The sequence below is a fragment of the Tachysurus vachellii genome, chromosome 12, assembly GCF_030014155.1.
Source record: "Tachysurus vachellii isolate PV-2020 chromosome 12, HZAU_Pvac_v1, whole genome shotgun sequence".
NCBI classification, from domain to species: domain Eukaryota; kingdom Metazoa; phylum Chordata; class Actinopteri; order Siluriformes; family Bagridae; genus Tachysurus; species Tachysurus vachellii.
The window spans coordinates 4,671,610-4,690,932 of NC_083471.1; the positions used below are offsets into that span (position 1 = coordinate 4,671,610).

The window sequence follows — 19,323 nt, forward strand, 5'->3', positions numbered from 1 at the left end:
GAACTGAACACGACTAACAGAGTTGACCTGAAAATGTCAGAACCAATGAGAACATGTCTTGGCGGTGGGAGAAGCGAATGACACAGCGGCCCCACTGGAGCTGATCTAGTGGAGCTAATTATTGTCTGGATGAAGCTACGCAAAAGGTGAACCTGTGTGAGGCAAGTCGCTGTTTCTATTTAAAGGAGAAAAAAAAGCAAGAACAGGACCTCAGATCAGACATGAAGTACTGACCTCTGTAGGCAGATGTTAATAAATGTTTCCAGATGTTTGCAGTATAGCACAAATTCAGGTGTGAACTAATGGTACATTCGGCAAGTGAAATCTCCAAATAATTCAGTTGTCCAATGATTCAGTTCCAATTTATTAGACTATAAAATGGTAATTAATACAATTTAGTGCATTATTACAGACTATGGAGTCTCTGGGAAGAACGACTCCACACTTCTGAATATAGTCGTGATCTTTATCCCTGGCTGACATGCTCTCACGAAAAAGGCATTACATTACACAGACGTTCGAAGTTCCAGCTCGCGTCATCACTTTTGCTTATTGACGCATTTCAACGCGAGGTGGTGGAGTTAAGAATTAGACAACAGTCGCACTATTGCTTGGAAATACTCTGCGGTGGAGAAGAGAATGATGAAACATGTTGCATTTAGTAAAACGTATCAAATTTGAGAGACGTGAGGAATAAAATAAATCGCTGGAAACCTGCTGGTCCGCCAGGTCACTGTGACTGAAAATCCTGTAGTCTGGATATATATAACTTGATTATACTTATACATTTGGTCATAAAGTTGTGAAGTTAGACTGAAATTCCAGCACAGGGAAAATATTTCTTCACATATCCCAGCTTGTTTAGATGTTATGAAGAATGAAGCAAACCCTGAAGCCTTGAACCTTGAAGATGAAGCTTGGCAATGCTGGTGCTTGAACCACCAACCTTTGGATCAGAACCCTTGAGTCGCCACTTGTCCAAGTTCCTGGTGGTACAATACAATACCAGGCGGACGAAGCGAGCCCCTTTTCTAGCTTATGTCCTTATACAGAGGACATATCTGATATTAAAGTGGAGAAAACAGATTCTGCTCTGCTAGCACACAAGTTCAGCTGTAACGTCCTTTGTCTTTCCCTATCGGTCCGACACCGTACGTATTTTACAGCTCTGTGCGGTGAATACTGCCTCTCTGAAAAGATTAATAGTTAAGGTGCATCCGCTCGTTCAGCCTCGACGAGGTATTACATTTTCTTTTAAGTCATTAAGATCAGACTACTTCTCCTCTGCACATTATCCCCTTACTCAAGCTTAATGTTTAAATGCTGCCCTCCATTTAATATTAAAGTAATTCAATACTTCTCTTTATCTCTTACCGCTTAGAATTCATGGCTGAATGAAGTTGAAATGATTAACAAACACTTTGCCATTTTTTTAAAATTAAAATAATACTTTTTCATACTGTAAAGTTATAAGTATTGGCACCCTCACTTTCTTGACATTAACAAAACTCCACGCACAAAACAGAACGTATTTTAATCCTCCGTTCATATTACAAGTCTCTGCAAATCAGCTGTTACTATAGAAACTACAAACAAGCGCTTTAATATACACCTGTGAATTGCTGCCGTTATAAATAATAATACTGATGTCGCATTATAACGTTAATCCAACGGAAATGAAAAAGAGAATGGCTTTTTCACCAAGGAAGGTGTGGAGTGTTGGTTTTTTTTGGGGTGTTTGGTTTGTGGCGTTTTTTTTTCCCCTCAGTTCAAGCTGTTTAAATCCTTCATGAACTGATTTCCGAGTCATAGTTCTGTCAAGGCTTGTCCTTACAGCAGAACAGCTTTTGATGTCAAACATCATAAATCCATGTCTTCATCAAAACAAATATACTTGTTGGACAGAGTGATCAACTTTATCCATGACACGTAGTCGTCGACTCCGTTTCGGAATCCCTGATTGTGTCTTTATTAGGAGGCTTCTTTTATTTCTTTTCAGCATGTGCTTGCCTTGTGCACATTAAATCGGTAACATTAGCTTACTATTGCTATTGAAGCAGAAGAGAATAAAAACACTTGTGGAGGGTGTTATACTGGACAGACATTTTATAGCCAGAACAATAAGCCACATAAACACAACAGTGGTAACCAACGCTACAAAAAAAAAAAAATAAATAGCAACAGCAAACAAACAAAACTGAGACAGAATAAAAGCAGCATCAAAGTGTTACACATGCATCAAGTCTATCAGCAGAAAATGTGGAAGAGAAATTCCACACCAGTCGTAAGCAGTAACGAAAACAAAGGGAGAATACTAAAAATCTCAGGAGGCTTGGCGAGAACAGTAAAGCAGAGGAAGTTCTAGTTAAGTCTCGCCTGGAAGGTGAAGCGAAGGTTTAAAATGCAGATTTGCACGAGGGCCAAAAATAGGAGTCAACAGGGACACGAGTGAAGTAATAATTCTACAGACAAGTATAACAATCCTCCACATCCGTTTTAAATTAGATTTGCTTTCTTTCTCTCGCTCTCACGGTGCACTGGAAGTTTTTTTGCGATGATTCAGCATATTATATAGCTGCCTGGAGAGCGCATCAATCACGGACACCTTATCTTTTTAATTTTGTTCCCTCGGTCCAGAATTATCTGCAGCTCGCCAACTGCATGACCTGAAAGCACCTCTTTTTTTGCCTGCATGTTCGCATGAGTAATGAATTGTGTGTGACCGTGATGAGGTCGAGTTAAAGTTGAGAGATTTATTTACACAGGGAAGTGTGTGTGTGCGTGTGTGTGTTCTGAAATGTGTGCAGAGTCAATGTTGAGATTTAGACTATGCTTTCTGGTATGTAAGACTTGAATGAAACTGACTACAGCTTTAATGCTTTCAGCACTTCCGAGCGCAGAGGGGGATGAGCACTGGGGGAAATTTACTCACTGAAACGAAAGTGTCCGAACTGCCCACTCACTTCCTCTGTGACTGAACAGCCGAGACACACCCAGGGGAGAGGAGAGGAGAAAGAGGCGGGGGTGAAGCTGGTGGTAGATTTGTACGCTTTTCCTAATGTTTCACTCATTGCTGTTTCCCCAACCACAGGCGAGCGTGAAGGATAACTCGTACATATGGGGGCAGATTTGAGGCAAACCATTGCATCCGTTTCATACTGCTGATTTATAAACCATCACAGGCCAGTTGGAAGAAAGTGCTATCTGCCCTCTTCCTCATACATGAGGGAGGGAGGAAGGAAAGAAAGAAGTCTCTCAGACTCCAAGGGATACGAATCATCAAGGCACTGTTTACACAATATAAGTGCATAACCTGTGTTTATCTGTAAACAGTGGATGTAAATACACAATACAATACTGTATTGAGCGCAACGCTCAAGTGTCAATAGTAATATATCACAAGCTGGTATTAGAAGCTGGAATGGGAACTGACCAAGACTAAATGAGGAAAAAAAAAATCAGCAGGAAAAAAAGCACAAGATTTATAACAATTATAAAAAATATTACAATTGCAAATGTTAATACTGACCCACTTTAAAAAGCACTCAATGTTTATAGTTGGTTATACACGTTAGGCGTGTTATAACGCATCATAACACTTTATAATGATGCATAGGTCATTACAGAGAGAAACATGAATAGTGGTGTTTGCTTAACATGAAGGCAGCAGATGAATTAAAGCTTTATTAAAGTTTATAAAAATGTACCTTGATGGCTAGTTTTAAAATAAAGTTAAAGCACATCAGGATTTTAAAGTAAAGTAAGAGTAAAGATCGCAGTAAAGAAAGAAACTGCTTCTATTTCACATCATAACGCTGTGGAGAGTCCAAACGGTTGGCTGCACATCACACAACCTCTGCCAAAAAGCAATTCCTGAAGGGAGTTAAAAGACGGACAAATTCATATTAGAAAAATGAGATCCTCCTCTTTCACTCCCTTTATCTCATAACCCCTGGTCTCTCCTTCCCTCAGAAGCAGCCTCTTCTCTCGCTTTAACACTCCTCCCGAATCCCATGTCCTCGTATCGTTCGCTAAGGGTTTGATTTCCGCTCAGGTTTTTGGTTTAAAGTAGAAGTGAAAAGAGTAAAAGAACTCGGCAAGCTATGGATGGGTCACATCCGGCGAGCTGCATGATGTAATTCCATGACAAACCTGGAAAGCGTAACGCGTTATCAGAGAATTAGAAGTGCGATGAGTGTTTCGTGTTACAAGCATGAGTGCACTTTTGTGGGATTTGGATCGTGTAGTTAATTATTAACATTGAAACAAGCAGACAGGAATGTTTAAAACAGACTTGATTACAGCCTGTTAAAATGAGAGGGAGTGTGACGGAGAGGAGGATTGCGTGACTGAAGGCTCCTACTGCTTTATGACCTTTATTCGGGAAGAAAAAGACGACGACGACAACGAGCAGCATCGCCCAGACGGTTTGCTGATTTCAGGGGAGATTCGAGACTGGCACCAGGCGTCTGTCTGTCAGTCAGACGGAGAGCGGCGACGCGGACTAAACCGAATTAATTACAGCGAAGCCTGGGGAACGAGTCGGCTGTCAGTAAAGGAGAGGTGGAGGAAGGAAAAAACAAGGGATAGCAGGATGTGAAAGGACAGAAAGGCGGGGGGGAAGATATAGAGAAAAATGAAGGATATAAACAGACAGAACTAAAGAGAGTGAGAGAGATCAGAGCAGAGGGCCTCGGGCTAACGGTTCTTTTTCAGAGATTCGTGCTGAACGTGTTTACTGCAGCATCGTGAACAGACAAACAACAAAACAGCGCTGGCGTTACTAAAAAAGAGTCTAATTATAGACAAAAACACAAAGGAAACAGAGCTAGTGTGTCATCAGGCTCAGAAAGGAGCAGAGTTTACACGAAACAGAGAGGTAGGATTTACAATAAGCAGACAAACACACTGTAAAACTCTACGTGCCTATAAAGCAGAAGCTGCACAGACAGAAACTCGATCGCCAATTTAAACAGGGTGGGACGATACACTCGTTTGTAATTCTAGTAAAATAATAATGCGTGTTATTGTTACCAGACCCAACTTCTTATATTCTGAGAAACATTCCCTCCGGCATTTGGCCACGATATCTGAAGGAGCTTGTTAAAAATTACCACAGATTTGAGCCGAGACGACGTGCGGTGTGACGTCATCTTCAGGTCTTAAATCAGAGAAAGACATTTTATACGTGTGTCTTCACTGGTAAGAGTTTAGAACAAACAAACAGTTTTCTCCTAAAAAAAAAGTTTGTAGGACAAATTTTGACTGACACCAATGTGTTGATGGGGAGTTTATCATTTCTTCTTATTCATTTGTACAACAAAAATACTCTAAAATTCTACTTCAAACATGAAGGACTTTTCCAGCCCTTTGACCTTGTTGTGATCTTGATTCTGTTTGGCTCAGTTAAAAAAAAAATCTAATCAGTTCATCTCGAATACTTGTTGAGTAGAGAAAGAAAATCTTGAACCAATGCTAGCCGGGAGGGCGGAGGGACGGAGGGACGGACGGACAGACAGACAGAGACAGGTAGACAGGCAGAGAAAGAAAGAAAGAAAGAAAGAAAGAAAGAAAGAAAGAAAGAAAGAAAGAAAGAAAAGAAAGAAAGCAATAAAAAGACGAACGAAAGAAAGAAAGAAGAAAGAATGAAAGCAATAAAAAGACGAAAGAAAGAAAGAAAGAAAGAAAGAAAGAAAGAAAGAAAATAAAAAAAAAATAGATTAGCTGTATAAAACTATTAAATAAAGACTATTATGAAAATGACCTTGTGTTGATTTTTGTTGTAAAATATTATCAGTTCTTCTGCTGGTTACAAAAATAATTAGAAATAAATTCTTACAAACATTTAACTAATCAATCTTCAGATATCACAACAAGGAGATTCACAGACGGAACACAAACCTTCCAACTTTACAGTTCGAGTTAATGTTGCAAAACCCCCTTAGTTGACTTCCCTTAACTTTCCTATAAGCTTCTTTTAACACTTTAATAAGACAAAACAATAACAACAACAAATTTCACATCTAGAGATTAATTATTAGTGTCTGCTGTAAGACGTTACTATGGAAACCAAAACCTGTTATTGCAGCTTGCACCACTGCAACCAATCAGATTTGAGCATGTTCGTGTTAATGGACTGAAAGGAGAACACATTTATAGATTTTTTTAACCACCACATCGTTCCTGCCTACACCTACAATAATCCTAAGCTTGCAAATGAAACTTAAAGTCTGCACCATAATTACTGGATTGCTTAAATATCCCAACGGAATCAGATTTCCCATGTCGACACGGCGACGTGGTTCGTCTCTACAGATAAAGTAACAGAGCACACAGACACTTCCTCATTCCACTGTCACTGACGCCGTTCAGAATGCTGAATAAGGATCGGTGTTCTCCCGGCTCCGGCTCGGACTTTCCCGCCGCCAGCAGCTTTCAGATCAGACAGAAACCTGAGAGACTCCAAATCCGTCTCAGTAGACGAGAGATGACCCATATGTCCTTCTCGCGGATTAGGAAATGCCAAAAAGGACTAACGTACGTCTCATAAGATTCAAAGCGGATGAACTTTTACCACCTTGAAGGTAATTGTGCCAAGGATGAGATGAGCATTTTAATGTAGGACAGAGAGAATCATCCAAGAAAACTCACTGACTGACACTGGAGACTCGCATCAACTCATCACTTGTCTCCTTAAGGATAGATATTTTTCGTGGCACAGACACACTGGCACAGACACACACTGGCACAGACACACACTGGCACAGACACACACTTGCACAGACACACACTGGCACAGACACACACACATAAATGCATTGTTCTACATAATTCCACTCAATTTTATTTGTTTAGCGCTTTTCACAGTGCACATTGTTTAAAAGCAATGTAGCTTCACAGAAATATCAATTCACGGTAAAAATGCAATTTTAAATTCACACTTTTTTTTTACTATTAAATTCAATTTCATGTTATAGCTTTGTTTTAGAAAACCATCTCGAGGCTTCCTGGAGAAAGGTTACTAGATGTCACCACGCTTGTCTCTCAGATATCAGTGCAGAAAGCTGACTGTCATCCCGTCATTATTCCTGTAACCTCAAAAACGATTTATTCGGGCAGCAAAGTCGAAAGCTGTCATCCATCCACGATTTCCATTTCCAGAGATGCGTAAAGTGGCACTTTGCAGACAGAAGCTAGTCGGTACGGTTAAGCACATAAGCACGGAGCTGTTTGTGTTTCATTTCTTCACTTTCACTCCTAATCTTTTGAGGGTACACACACCCTTCCCTCTTCACTATATAGACAGAACTGCATGTAACATCACAACACACATTCTCAGTGGTGCTGTGGCAACATGATGGACCTTTATTTGATACTACGGTTTATCGTCATGGTAATACCCTGGGGTTTTGGAACAAGTGTTGGGTTTGGAAATGAATATAATGTAATATTCTTGGTTCATTTTGAGTACAAGGTCATTGTAAAGCTGTGCATTAAAAGCACCCTCCCTGTTAGAGTAATAAAAAAATAAATATTCTGGATCCTGAGTGCAACAGAAAAAAGAACACAAGTTCAAATCCCAACAATGCCACCCTTAGAAAATAGGCTGTGATCTCTAACAGAAAGCATCATGTAAAGAGATTGGAGTGTTGAGAAGTGACTGATTTCTACTACCAGTAACCAACCAATGACAGGATGACATTTGAGCGAGTGCCCAATGGACTGCCAGGCTGCCTGAGTAACTGACTGTGTGAGTATCATACTGACTGCCTTATAAACTGACCAACGGACTGATTGATTAGAAGACAGTCAGAGCAACTGGCAGTCTGCCCAAGCAACTGGCAGTCCGCCCGAGCAACTGGCAGACTGCCCAAATAATAAACTGAACAACTGACTGCCTGAGTAACTGACTGAGTAACTGAAACTATCCCAATCATTTCTGTGTGAGAGCTTGTGTCTGAGAAAGAGGGCAGATTGCAGTGTTACATCAGTAGCATCAGTAGCAATGATGTCGATGCTACACAAAACCTTTTACCCACCTGCGAGGGGGCGCTGGAGGACAACCCCCCGCTGAGCTCTCCGATGCGTGCAGCTGCTGTCGGGTTCGAGGAGCTAATGAGAACGGGTCCGCTGATCTCCATGGAGTGGCGCTGTGGTGGTGGTGCCAGGCACGGCTTATGGGACATGGTCAGCGAGGTGAACGAGTGGCGCTTCTTGCTGTTCTTTTTCTCCCCCGACGCTTTTTGGGTGCCGTTGGCTTGGGGTCCAGAGGACGAGTTGGAGGAGGAGGAGGAAGAGGATGAGGAGGAAGTGCCTTCGGCAGTGTCGTCTGGCGCCTTGTCGAGCTCGATGAGCTGTCGTGCGGCCGAGTTAAACTGCAAGACAGAGAAAGACGGATATTCAGAAAGTTAGAGAGCGATTTATGCAAGTGATAATTTATTGCGCAAAGCATATTGTCAAGATGAAGACTAGAGCAGATAAAAGCATGACAGGATCAGAAGAGAAAGAGAAAAAGAAAGTGGGTGGAAAAATGATGAATCAGACACATATTACTGTCACTCGGCTTTGGCTTGACTCAAACGCACAGGAAGCTGAGATCGTATGCAGCATGGGAAAAGGGACTTAAAAGATAGTATAAAAGATTTAGCTTGTGACAGAACCTCACACACACACACCAACCCACACACCCAACAATCACCTGGGCAACAAACTCCCAACTGAATAAAAGCAGCCAATCAGATGTAGAACCGTATGAGAAAGTTGAGTTCACCTGTATGTCCTGCAGCACATACATCCTCATGATGCTAACAATCGTGTTGGTACACGTAGAGACGCCAAACAGCAATGTTGAAGTTTAAGGCGTGTGTGTATTGGCCACAGACTATGTTCTTCATCAAATACTTATGCATTACCCTGTATTATACTTTTATGTGGTTAAAGGGTGGAAATCAGTCAAGGCCAATGAATATACCATAGTGGATTAAACATTGGATCCAAAAAGTGTCTGAATGGAAAAAAAAATAAAAATTTGGTGCCTTTATTCAACAAGAAAACAAAGCAAGGTCCACAGAAAATTTTGAACAGAATCAACATCGTCTTTTAATTCTCCAGAAGTACGGTAGAGTTAGAACAGACCCGTCAGGAAGAATGCAACTGAGACGATCCAAAAACGGTTATGAGGATACAAAAGAACTTGGAGGCGGCGATAGAAGCAATGGAGAATATTTTTCAAATGATATCACTTGAGTTTTTTTCTCTCTCTATTTGACACTTTGTCATAATAAAGAAACATCTGTGAAATGTAACATTAAACCTTTCGCTTGTATAAGGGTGTGAAAACTTTTACAGTCACCTATAACTGTTGTTAATTCTCCATGGACTGGAAATTTTCCAGAGTGAATTTAATATTTTTTTTATATAATTAGTTGGGAAAATGTTCTAAGCGTAATGATGCCATGCATTGCATTTATGTAGACACTCTATCCAGTCACTCCATCAGCCTTTAACAGGTCTACAGAGAACGAGAGGAACAGCACGAATACAGCTCCCACCCACCCACCCACCCACCCCCCCAAACCTTTCTGTCACTCTCTTTCATACAGCCGTATTCGTGTCTCTTCTGATGTCAGCCGAGTCTGATATTACATACACAAAAGAACTCGCTTGTTTTTGGAAACAAGCCGGCAGAGTGAAAATAGCTATGGCTTTTGTGCCCCATGTCCCTCCACCCCCTCTTTTCTCCCTCTCCCTTTATTTCTCAATTTGCATGCGAGTGACGCTGCTGAAGACATGCTGGTGTGACAGCAGTTATTTTGGACGGTTTTTGAAGCTTATTTTAGGGCCCAGGTTAATGATGGAGAAACACACAGTAGGCAGAGTAACTACTCTGTTGTCAAGAGTGTGCGTGACACGTTGGTGGTAGTGGGTGACCAACTGCCCGAGTGGGTGACGACTGCCCGACCGGGTGACCAACTGCCCGAGTGGGTGCCCGACTACCCGACTGCCCAAGTGGGTGGCCGACTGCTTGACTGACTGCCCAAGTGGGTGGCCAACTTCTTGACTGACTGCCTGAGTGGGTGACCGACTGCCTGAGTGGGTGACCGACTGCCCGAGTGGGTGACCGACTGCCCGAGTGGGTGACCGACTGCCCGAGTGGGTGACCGACTGCCCGAGTGGGTGACCGACTGCCCGAGTGGGTGACCGACTGCCCGAGTGGGTGACCGACTGCCCGAGTGGGTGCATTAGTAAGTGACTGAAAACAGCACAGCTACAGAAGCTAAAATGTATACATCAGGAACATCAAACAATGATATTTTGAGGTTATGAGCTTGCTAATTTTAGAGCAGTGACAAGAGCCCATGTACTGAAGACCGTTCTGAAACTTTAAATATTAATAGAGCAGAGGATGTGAGTGTGTGCGAAAAAGAATGATGATACAAAAGTGTGTCTGTGTTCATGAAGAATGGGGAGCTGTGAGACTCCGCCTCGTCTCCCATGACATCCTCACCAGCTGTCCTATTCAAAACCTCGGGGCTACTCTGCATCAGTCATTAGCAAAGTGACTGCTGTTTTGCCACACAAGGTTGTCACGCATCTCTATTCACAAAGCCAGTTTTAGCGCAATGCTATTCAGGAGCTTCAACTGACAGCACAGACGTTTTAAAAAAAAGAATGGAGTAAGTGGCCATGCTGCCGGTTATTGAAGCTGATGATGGAGATGTGTTCCTGAATGCTTTTCAGTGAGTCAGCTATAACAGCCATGGATGTGTCTAATGGAACCTCAAATTAACGGCTATGATAGAAGCATCATCTGTAATTTTCTTGACAGTTTTTAACAATAAAAGCAGCACATTTTCTGTTCATTTTAGTCAAGACCAAATCGTACTAGTTTCATCAAAACACACAGGAAGTTTTGAATGTGAACATGTGCATCTTCATGGGCCAGATAGGCCAGTGCTGACAAACCCTCAACCCAGAAAGCAAAGCACATTAAACCCTCAAGCCGTGGGATCATCAGAAGAACAGTTCCACTTGTGAATCCAATTCAAATAATACACTTTTATTCACAGTACCGCTTGATCCCTATCATGTCAGTTGTATTCTGTACATTTAGTCAACATTACTATCTAACAGTTAAAATTTATGGCTTCTCCAACCAGTCAGGCCATAGAGTTAGGGGATCTCACTAGATGTTTACCATCCATTTTCTGCAGAAAAAGCTTGTTGAATTTGTGTGTGTTTTCAAAGCTCTGAAGAAAATCAAAATCCTCACAAGCTCACACCTGAGCTGAAACCTGCCAATCCAACAGAAGGTGCCGTACCTCTACATAAGATATGGGGAAGATGCCAATCTTATCTCCCAGCATTCCCTCAGCCCAGTTCTGGTCCACACGTCGAATTACTGTCAGAATGTCGTCCTGCACAGCAGAGAAATGACCACAGAGGGATAATTCATTTAAAATAGTGACGTTTTATTAAAAAAAATTCCAACCAACTAAATAAATACATTTCTTTAAAATATCCATAACACAGTTATACCGCCTGTGGCAGTAAATACACTTCAAGCTAATTTACTCATGTTATTTGTTTTAGCCACCATTTGCTATTACTATTTGTATAGCAATTTAAACAACGGACAACGTCTTTCCTTACCTTCGAGAAGGGAAGGCAGTCCTTGTCCGCCTCTTTGTCCTTCAGCTCAAAGTCATACAGGGCTTTGCACTGGGGCGGCGGCTGTGGAAGTGGCTTGATCACCTGCACGAAGCTGGCCGGGAAGAAGCCATGCACTCCGCCCACTTCGCCGTGGTACCAGTTCTCGTCAACCTGCCGGCGAAGGATGATGATGTCACCCTTGCTGAACTTGAGGTCGCCAGGTTCCTTGCCATCGTAGTTGTACAAGGCCTTGGCGCAGGGGAGTTGGGGTACTCCCTGCAACAGTAAGAGAGAGTCGGGTTAGTCCGATATGTCCAGAATTTTAAACAACGCTACTCAGAGGCATACTTAAAATGTGCTGAATGGGAAAAACAGTGTGTACGAGGTGTGTGTGTGTGCACAAGCGTTTGTGTGTAAAACACTGCTGTCTTCTATACTCCTATTATACACTCTTTACTGAAGGTTTCTTAACCGCTAACAAAGAACCATTAACTGCAATCTATACAGGCAGTGACTCTCAGGATTCATGCAAAAAGCAGTGGGATAAATCTCTGACTCGCTCCAAGACACACACACACAATGCCAGCACAGATTTGTCTGACTGACTGCTTGCATTGCCTCACATTTTAGCCCCATCTGTGTTGCTTCTCTTACTGACATGCCTGCTGTCCAATAGTCCCAGAATGCTCCGGGGTTCGCCCGAGGATCCACAATGCTGCGAGCCGAGACCCATTTATCAGTGTGTGAAGACCTTTGTGGTGCTGGCCCAGTTGTCTGGAACCAGTCAAAGCTCCATTCAGCAGTGACAATGATCCACAGGCAGGGGGAAGGGAGCTCGAGTGCTTCCCCCACCACAAACTTCCTCCTCTAGGCATTAAACACAGAAGGAGTAAAATACTAAAACAACACAGCACACAGTCTCTACGACTTAAAAAACAGAGAGGGTTGGCACGACTGTACTGTTTACGACTAATGACCCACAGAAGAGCACACGGGCGGTTTGGTGAAACTCTCGCTGCTACCAAACAGAGAAAACGACAAGTGTTCATTCAAAAACGTTTGGCAAATTTTAAACAATAAAGACTTTTCATGACCATCCAAGAAGTCTGATATCAATCTAAGCAGAGTGAAAACGATGATGCGTCTGGGTTGTAAATTTTTTTAGTCTCGCCTCTAGTCGAAGACTCTGCCAATCACCATCATATCTCTTCCTGTCCATCAAACCGGAGAGGAAAAAATGCTTCTTACTGGCTTTTTATTTCTGAATCCCATCATCTTCCCATCTACAGATAATAAAGATTTTTTTCAGGCTGGTGAAGCGATATTGATGCCTGTCTGTATTAATGAACAACCTTCATTTCAATTATACAAATTATAAAAAGGTCTTGTCTTTAATATGTTTATTATTAGTACTATACTATTATTGTTTTTTACTAATATGTTCTGTCATTTTTCTGGCTTTTTTCAAGGAATCCTCAGACATAGCTCTAGATATATTGAGGGGGAAAAAGAATCAAGGTTAATAAATACATCCAACACCCACCTGAGATTTAATACACTACCCAATTTTATCTACACAGCACTTTTTTTTGGAATTAATAACCACAATGGTACAAGGTCTTTGATAACAAACCCAAAAGCTCACGGTCCAGTACCCATGTTTAATCCCTCCACACTTTCTCCCCCCCTCCCCCACCAGTCAATGTTCTTCACTCTTTTCCTTCCCCTCAATGGGCCTCTCACAGAACCAGCTGTCAGCACATTACAGACCAAGCCACTTCTGGCAGGAAGAAGGAAGACGGGGAACCATCTAATGAAAGAATAAAGCCAGGGTGGTCTTTCTGTGCATGTGTAATCTTCTGTAACTCCTATATAAGCATTTACAGGAAAATGAAACTTCATTTCCATTTCTCATTGTACTACACTTCACCTGGTCCTGTTATGTTTTGTGCCATACTATTTTTTCATAATCTTGTGCTTTAAGAAACAACAACCTGTATTAGCCTCATGATCACAACATCAAGCTCCTCAGTCAAGTTGTGTGCTCTGTCGCAGTCCCAAGAGACTCTGATACCATTTTGCGATCACCTCGGGCCACTATGTACTCGTAGGGTGCTGGCTAATCATTCAGCTCCGATCTATTTTGATAGCTAATGCAATTAGCACTCAGAGCTGTCCAAGGGATGTCAGAAAGCACAGAGCATTCACAAACATGAACATGATGTCAACAGCTAGCTAAGAGTGTCCATGAGACCGTGACTCGACCCGGCTCGCCGTCCGACTGAGACCGTGACCCGACCCGGCTCGCCGTCCGACTGAGACCGTGACCCGACCCGGCTCGCCGTCCGACTGAGACCGTGACCCGACCCGGCTCGCCGTCCGACTGAGACCGTGACCCGACCCGGCTCGCCGTCCGACTGAGACCGTGACCCGACCCGGCTCGCCGTCCGACTGAGACCGTGACCCGACCCGGCTCGCCGTCCGACTGAGACCGTGAACCGACCCGGCTCGCCGTCCGACTGAGACCGTGACCCGACCCGGCTCGCCGTCCGACTGAGACCGTGACTCGACCCGGCTCGCCGTCCGACTGAGACCGTGACTCGACTCGGCTCGCCGTCCGACTGAGACTGTGACTCGACTCGCCGTCCGACTGAGACCGTGACTCGACTCGGCTCGCCGTCCGACTGAGACCGTGACTCGACTCGCCGTCCGACTGAGACCGTGACTCGACTCGGCTCGCCGTCCGACTGAGACCGTGACTCGCTCACTCAGACAAAATGACAGGCTCACACACACACACACACATACACACACAGAGAGAGAGAGAGAGAGAGAGAGAGAGAGAGGACCACTAAATCCTCAGAAGACTCCGTAAGCTCATTCCCAATTTCTATTTCCGCTCACAGCCCCAGCAGAGAACAGGCTCTGCATATTAACTTACAATGTTTGCAGCTTGTAGAACTTACAGCTATCACACATGCTTCTTTAGTTTCACATCTACTTCCGCCTAGTCTAAGCTGATAGTAATCATATGTTCTTCTAAATATAGAGCGCAAAGAGTTTGTAAGAGGAAGTACAAATCAGTTCTGTGGCATGTTTGTCTATAATGATACGTTTCCCAGACCGACGCCTGGAACTCGTTAGAATCACATGAACGTCTTCCAACACAGTATAACTCTCAGGTATATAATCTCCAGCTTTGTAACCTGAGTGCAGCTGAGTGCTTTCTAAAGTTGTTACATAACCAGCAAAGTTAATTGCAATCCTAATTTTAACAGCAAGGAAAACTAGCTGTTAAACTTCGTTTTTATTTATTTTATTTATTTGTTTTAATATCCTCCATAGAATATACTTATGATTCTTCTTCTTCCCTCACATGCACACACTCACAAAAAGAAAATCAAATTTCAATATTTTTGCATAAATCCATGCAAAGACATGTGACCATTTAATAAAAAATAAATAAATTATAATCTTTTTTAAAACAGTGTAGTGCTAGTTTTTACACTTCCTGTTTGGCCTGTTTTATCTTTTTTAGATTAAAACGTGGGGGGCATGGTGGCTTAGTGGTTAGCAGGTTCGCCTCACACCTCCAGGGTTGTGGGTTCGATTCCCGCCTCCCCTTGTGTGTGCGGAGTTTGCATGTTCTCCCTGTGCCTCGGGGGTTTCCTCCGGGCCTTTAGCCAAGTCGAACATATGCATAATAATTCATAATGACATATGCCAATGTAAATTGCACTTATTCAATACTATACAATACTATAAATTAATATATATATATATATATATATATATATATATATATATATATATATATTATATTATATATATACACACACATATACACACACACACACACACACACACACACTGTATATACACTATAAAAAAAAAGATTTCACAATCGCTCCAAAAATCAAACAACCAACCAATCAAATCCACCTTTCAGCATTACTATAGGTACATAAAGACAACAGTCCTCTTCAAAGTGTTTTCTTGCAAACAGCTAACATACTTGTGATTTGTCGACTAACATTTGCCATCTTCACGTCAGAGAAGCGTATCGTACCAATTCATCATGCGAATTATCTTCAAGCTACCATCTATATCACTATATAATACCCCAAGCCATAATAAAAGGTCAGTTGATTTCAGTGGATGTTTTGTCTGCCTTTGGGGGTTTGTTTTGACTGGCAGTGAAGAGTAGCGTGTTTTCACAGTCAAGCCTTTGTTCTAAATCTCTGCGGTCCATCAGTGTTTATTAGGTGCCGTTATTGAGGGTGTGGAGAGGAAACTAGGCAGGGGGATTGTCTTAATCCTTCAGTCTTCCAGCCCTCAAGGGTTTCCAGTCAGAGATTATCACTGTGCATGCATGCACACACACACACACACACACACACACGCACACACAACTGAGGAGGCAATTCTCCCAAGCACATGTCAGAAACACACTTTGCGTTTTGTTTACAGATCCCCTCCCCCGAACTGGAGGTTTTCTGCTCATGACACAGCACAGCACTGAGCGGGAGGTCGAAGGCGGCCATCTTGTTCTGATTACAACCCTATTAGCTGAAATGGGCTCCTAATGGCCTTGTTTGCAGCTGGTGGTGAGTACAGCCATCCCATATCTCACACCTCGGTCCCATCTGGTCCTGCGCCACCTCCTTCGTCCTCTTTCCTCCCACCTTTCCCCAGGAGCAATTAGCCTGAAACGGGCCCCTTTACACATTCGCTGCTTCGCTTTATCGGTTCCCATAAGTGCTCGTGTGAGACACAGTTGACTAAGCGGTATGAAATATAGGCCATTAGACAGGCTGGTCGTAAAAAGCCGAGAGCCGGCCGCGTCCGTGACGATGCAGCAAGGTCACAAAGTTGGTGGCTGAACGAAAGGTCCAGGTAAAAAGCAGATATTTATCTCAGCAAAGCAAAACACACTGCACTTCCAGGCTGTTGATTCAAGCAGAACTCCCATCGGCCCGGGAAGTGTTCATGCCTTTCTTAACCTTTATATACAAGTTTAAAAAGTTGCAAATTAGAGCTTACAACACAAATATGTTGTGTCGCTACAGTAAAACAATCAACAAGACGTTTCCCAAAGCGTATTATTTCTCTTATGTTATCAACAGCCTCGTTTATTATTTTATCCAATTAGAGTGACGTTGAATATTTTTTCTAGCTCCATGAAACAATAACCTTTCTGTTATCATGTAATAGTCATTCATTCTTTCTTCTACATAGTTTCTCATGTTAGACATCCCAGAAAGTGCAACGGTCTCTATCGAGAGGTGGAAAACATCAGAATGTTCCAAAGTGCTGATGCTGGGAGACATTTTTCATAAAATGTGAAATATTTTCTTAAAATAAAATACATCACGGCAGCAGAGTCAAAGTCAGAACAGGTTTTAAAAACACACACACACACACACACATCTGGACAACAGATGTGAGTCTGGACCAGGATCACACACCAACCTGATCCTTCCAGTTCACTTGACTTCTACCTCATACCTCCGCCCTCCAGTCACAATTCTAGTCAACTTCTATAAAGCAAATCAGACATATATGACATTAGCCAACACCCACACACACACACAAAATGGCATTTATTAATACAGCACACACCCTCTGCATGGTCCTCATTAAGGCACACCTGCTCCACAGTCATCGGCCACTGGCCTCCATAAATTCCCTTCTCTCCGTGTGCGCAGCCTTTGCGCATTAAACTGTAATTTGGGGACTCGTGGGAATCGCAGTCATTTAGCCTGATCGAGTCAAGCTGCCTGGCAGCGGCCTGCAGGGGCTCATGGGAGCCGGAGTCCTTGCGTGTGATCAAAGCTGCCCAGGCCTGAAAGTGTGGACAGATGAACCATAAGGCAACCATGTGTAGATCTACCAAGAAAATAAAAAAAATTTATCCCAGCGGATGACGAGACCGAAGTTGGGTCTCGGAAGACAGGGCGGCTTTTCATTGAGTGTAACGTGAAGCATGTGGAAGTGTACATGTTGGGGCAGTTTGTAAGCTACATATTAGTCATCAAAAAGAGTGTGTGAGCAAGGAGGGAGTCCAGAGTTTATGGGGGAATTATGGAATGGTGCAAAGAAGCATGTGGTATTAATAAAAAGAGACTCTGGGTGTGTGTGTGTGTGTGTGTGTGTGTGTGTGTTGAATGTTTTGAGCACAGTATCTGGAAAAGCTGAGAGAATCCCAAAAGAAATAATTCTGCATCAAACCTTATAAATCCTCTAAAGATTTTGTTTATGTGTCTGTCTGTCAATCGCACATACTCTTTTTCTCTCCGTGCTGTCTGTCTGTCTGAGTGCCTTAAAAAAAACGAAGAAAATTAAAGGTTAAGGAAAGGGAAAAAAGAGAGAAAGGAAGAATCCCTCTTTAGCACATGTAAAGGGAAAGTGCTATAAAGCAGTATGATTAAACCGTTTCTACGTTTGTTTGCTCCTTAGATGATGTGACTCAGCAGCAGCTGCATCCACACTAGACTTTAACTTCTTCTCCACTTCCCAGTTTCTCCCAACTCTCTGCTCTTTATCCCTCCTCTCGCTGTGAGGACCGGATCCTTGAAGTTCTACATTTTACTTTCCTCCCCCTTCTCTTGCCTTCCCACTCCATCATCACAGAGATGGAGGAACGAGAGAGAGAGAGACAGCAAGTTGAAGAGAGAAAAATGAACTGATTACATTTGTTAAAGAGTAAAATTTATTTTTTACTTCATTATAGCAGTAAATCTACACTCCAGTTAAAGGAATATGCTCACATCCCAAGTGTGAAAGGAAAAACTCCTAACTGTGTAGCCCTGTGAGTGATCTGGACTCTTTCAGCCTGACGTCTGATATGAACCCGTGTGTCTGCGGCTCCTGTATAAGGTGCCATTTCTAGACCGTGGGATTAATCTGCTGCTTTGGCAGGAGCGTGGGCTGAACTTCCTGTCTGGTCACTAGAGTACAGTCAGGCGAACAGACAGACAGATGGAATGACGGAGGAGCTTCAGCATTTCTCAAGCGTCCACACGGATTTGTTTCACAGCTGATGCTTGGGGAATGAGAGAAATCTTGCACCTAACCGTCGAGACTTCCGCACTCCAGCTGGTCCTCGAGTACACGGCAACCCAGAATGCACTGCTGCAACCACAGTGGAGCAAGCTGTGTTCGACTAAACTTCGATGTTGTAGCATTACGTCCCTCTGAAGTACATCAAAGTGCTTTACCATATTGTTTTAAATAATTAAATAAAAAATAAATAAATAAAAAAATGTGTTCAGATATTTCTCTTACCATAACATTCCCTTATCCAGAATCAGGTTTGTATCAGTGAGTGTTCAGTTTACTCCAAAACAACCATTTTTCAGGGTTTCTATGGCAACAGGTAGTCAGGACTGATAACATTATGGGGTGGAGCGCGAGGAAAGCAGTGTTTGGTTGCAGGGTGGAGACTGGACATGACGTGTAATAAGGTGTAAGACGTCAGTAATGCATTCTTGATAAGAAAGCAAAAACGTGCCTGTGCACACACACACGTGCCCTCTCACACACACATATGTGCACGCACGCACACACTTACAGACAAGTTTATTGTTTTCAAATGGTTGAGCAGTCGCTTATCTCTCAGTGTGGATCGATTAAAGGCCGTGTTTGTGTGTTTATGCCACTCTAATCTGT

At 42.8% G+C, this 19,323-nt stretch overlaps 1 protein-coding gene across 1 annotated transcript in view; it reads right to left on the reverse strand.

Annotated features, from left to right (window-relative positions):
• Window positions 1–19,323, reverse strand: part of sh3rf1 (SH3 domain containing ring finger 1) — a 42,124-nt gene that overhangs the window by 9,679 nt on the left and 13,122 nt on the right. Inside the window, exons 3-5 of the mRNA XM_060882972.1 lie at window positions 11,653–11,928; window positions 11,322–11,417; window positions 8,040–8,375 (exon numbers count right to left, since the gene is read on the reverse strand). Of these exons, the coding sequence (XP_060738955.1) occupies window positions 8,040–8,375; window positions 11,322–11,417; window positions 11,653–11,928 (708 nt within the window). The remainder of the gene's footprint in view (window positions 1–8,039; window positions 8,376–11,321; window positions 11,418–11,652; window positions 11,929–19,323) is intronic.